The sequence below is a fragment of the Pygoscelis adeliae genome, unplaced genomic scaffold (assembly GCF_000699105.1).
Source record: "Pygoscelis adeliae isolate BGI_AS28 unplaced genomic scaffold, ASM69910v1 Scaffold103, whole genome shotgun sequence".
In the NCBI taxonomy this organism is placed as follows: Eukaryota; Metazoa; Chordata; class Aves; order Sphenisciformes; family Spheniscidae; genus Pygoscelis; species Pygoscelis adeliae.
The window spans coordinates 6,200,971-6,203,281 of NW_008824723.1; the positions used below are offsets into that span (position 1 = coordinate 6,200,971).

A 2,311-nucleotide genomic window follows, 5' to 3' on the forward strand; every position below is an offset into this window, starting at 1 on the left:
ACTCGATCTATGCATGCATAAGCTTTTAAGGAGGAATATTTGCCAAGTGTTAGCCTAAAGCCAGGATACTCCTCGGTGTTAAAGAAAGAGAAAAAAACAGAAGATCATACAGTGTAGTAAATGCTAATGAAAATTACTAGCGTGTGGGAAGAGTGCATAATCTTCAGAAACGGGAGCTACTTGACTAACTTAAAACTGTAACTGCTTGTCTCCCCTGAACTGAAAAGGTCACTTAACCCTCAGAAAAGATTAATTGGATAAAGGAGTTGAATCTACCCTAAAAACAACCTGTGCTGTTAGGTGATAACAGAAGCAGAGCTTGCCAAACAGGAAGATTTAAGTTTTACCTTTTTGTTCGTTCCAAATCCAGACAAAAGACAACTGGAGCACAGCTACCACCAAAGTCAAACAATTTTCAGTTCTTTTCCATTAATAAATTTAAATTCCCTATCACCACAGTTAAGGGAGAAGCTACCACTAAATATTTGCACTCTGATTTTCTATAGCATTAATAGAACCCAGCAGACTTAGAAGAGGCAGACAACCAACTCACTATATTACGTCAACTTAGTCAAAAGCTTTTTTTCCATTTTTCTACCCAGAATGCCCATAAATAAGTTCAATCCCATAGAAAGGTCCGCCTAGACTTCATTACACTACTTTCTTCATTAGAGACTACTAACTGGAGGAATAATTTACAGAGTCAATGCCAAACAGCATTTTTTACTTAGCTGTGAAAGGGAAGCCAACACTTAAGAAATTAGAGCATTAGAAGAAAACATGACAATTTTGTTATTAATTAATAGCTTTTATAGCTCAAATTTAAAAATATTAAATCAGAAACAATTCAAGAATCATGAAGAAAAATCTGATACTATATACATGCATAATTAAGAATATCTAGATTCCTGTCAATATTTACTTAAGATTTTTGTACAAGTTCTTTCACACAATCATATTTACAAGCATGTCTGTTTAAAACATATGAACATACATCTTTTATAGCATTTACAAATCATTTAAATATAATTTTTTTCTTAAAACCAAAAGAATATTTAACTGATTTGACAGGTTTGGTTTCATCATATGATACTGGACAGGTATTATCCAGTGGGATGGAAAGAGTTATCATTATTCAATTATCTAAGTAACAGTCCCCCTACTGGTACCCAGAATTATCATATATGGCTTTAAATACCTCCCAAACTCAAAGGATCATCTCACAAGTACAAACTACAGTCCATCTGTGGTATGTTTCTAATTAAAGTCTTGAGCCTTTGTTTGTGTTAGATCCACAACTCGGCAAACACATTCTAAGCATGTACTCAGAAATAAGACGACCTTCTAATTTTAAGAAAAAACAACTCTGCTTCCAGTCAAGCACATATTAAGTATGTATAAAATGGGTTGTATGGACTTTTCTAGACATTCTAGCTACCTTTATAGATGTTTTATGATTGTGGCATAACATGGTTTTGAACAGGCAGTATTTGTGGGGATTTACAGGAATCAAGTGAGAGATCTTCTAAGAAGGGGAAGAATACTTGTTCCTCAAAATACAAACATTTTTTAGAAAAAAAAAGTCTGAGGAGGTTTTGTACATAATACGTCTAAGTTACTGATACAATCCAACCAGTCAGATCGCTCTCTAGTAACAAGGTCTCGCTTCACAAATGAACTGAAAATTTGTCAGCTTGCTTGCTTTTGGCTAGGAAGAAAACCCCAAACTTTTGGCTTTGGCAAATCAAGCAGCCATCTCCTTTGAACACTGTTCTCTAGAGCTCCTGCACCGATTGTTCCACAGTTTGTTCTTCTACAGGCTGCATAGCTTCCTGAACATAAACTATGAATTCTGAAGCCTCTCCACCCTGCGTATAGACAGTCACTGTCTCAATTCCCTCCACTTCATCTGATGAGACTACCAGGTGATGCTGCTCAGACAGCTCCACTGAAGCCTGCTGCAGTGTCTCTTGAATCATCAAGGTGTGATTGGCCGACTGCTCCTCTTCTTTTACCTAAGGAGAAATTGAAGAGGTTACAGAAATTTCACCTTTGCAATAAGTACTTGGTATTGTGATGATTAATGGAAAGACAGCACAGAAATTAGAAATCAGATAGTTTTGAAAGAAAATGTCAGTTTTACACAAAATTTGTAGTGAGCACTTTCGATTAATAAGTGTATAGCTAGACAGAATACTGAAAGCAGTAACACAGCATCTCAGTTATACGCACAGAGAGCTGCAAAGTTCCAGGAACATAAGTCTTTGGAGACAGCTTTAATCTCTCAGCAGTCATTCATTCAAAACCGCTC

At 36.0% G+C, this 2,311-nt stretch overlaps 1 protein-coding gene across 1 annotated transcript in view; it reads right to left on the reverse strand.

The window, feature by feature from the left end:
- Window positions 1-771: 771 nt before the first annotated feature.
- The window catches only part of ZFAT (zinc finger and AT hook domain containing), an 81,094-nt gene continuing 79,554 nt past the window's right edge, over window positions 772-2,311 (reverse strand). Inside the window, exon 15 of the mRNA XM_009323368.1 lies at window positions 772-2,015. Within this exon, the coding sequence (XP_009321643.1) occupies window positions 1,776-2,015 (240 nt within the window). The 3' untranslated portion in view covers window positions 772-1,775. The remainder of the gene's footprint in view (window positions 2,016-2,311) is intronic.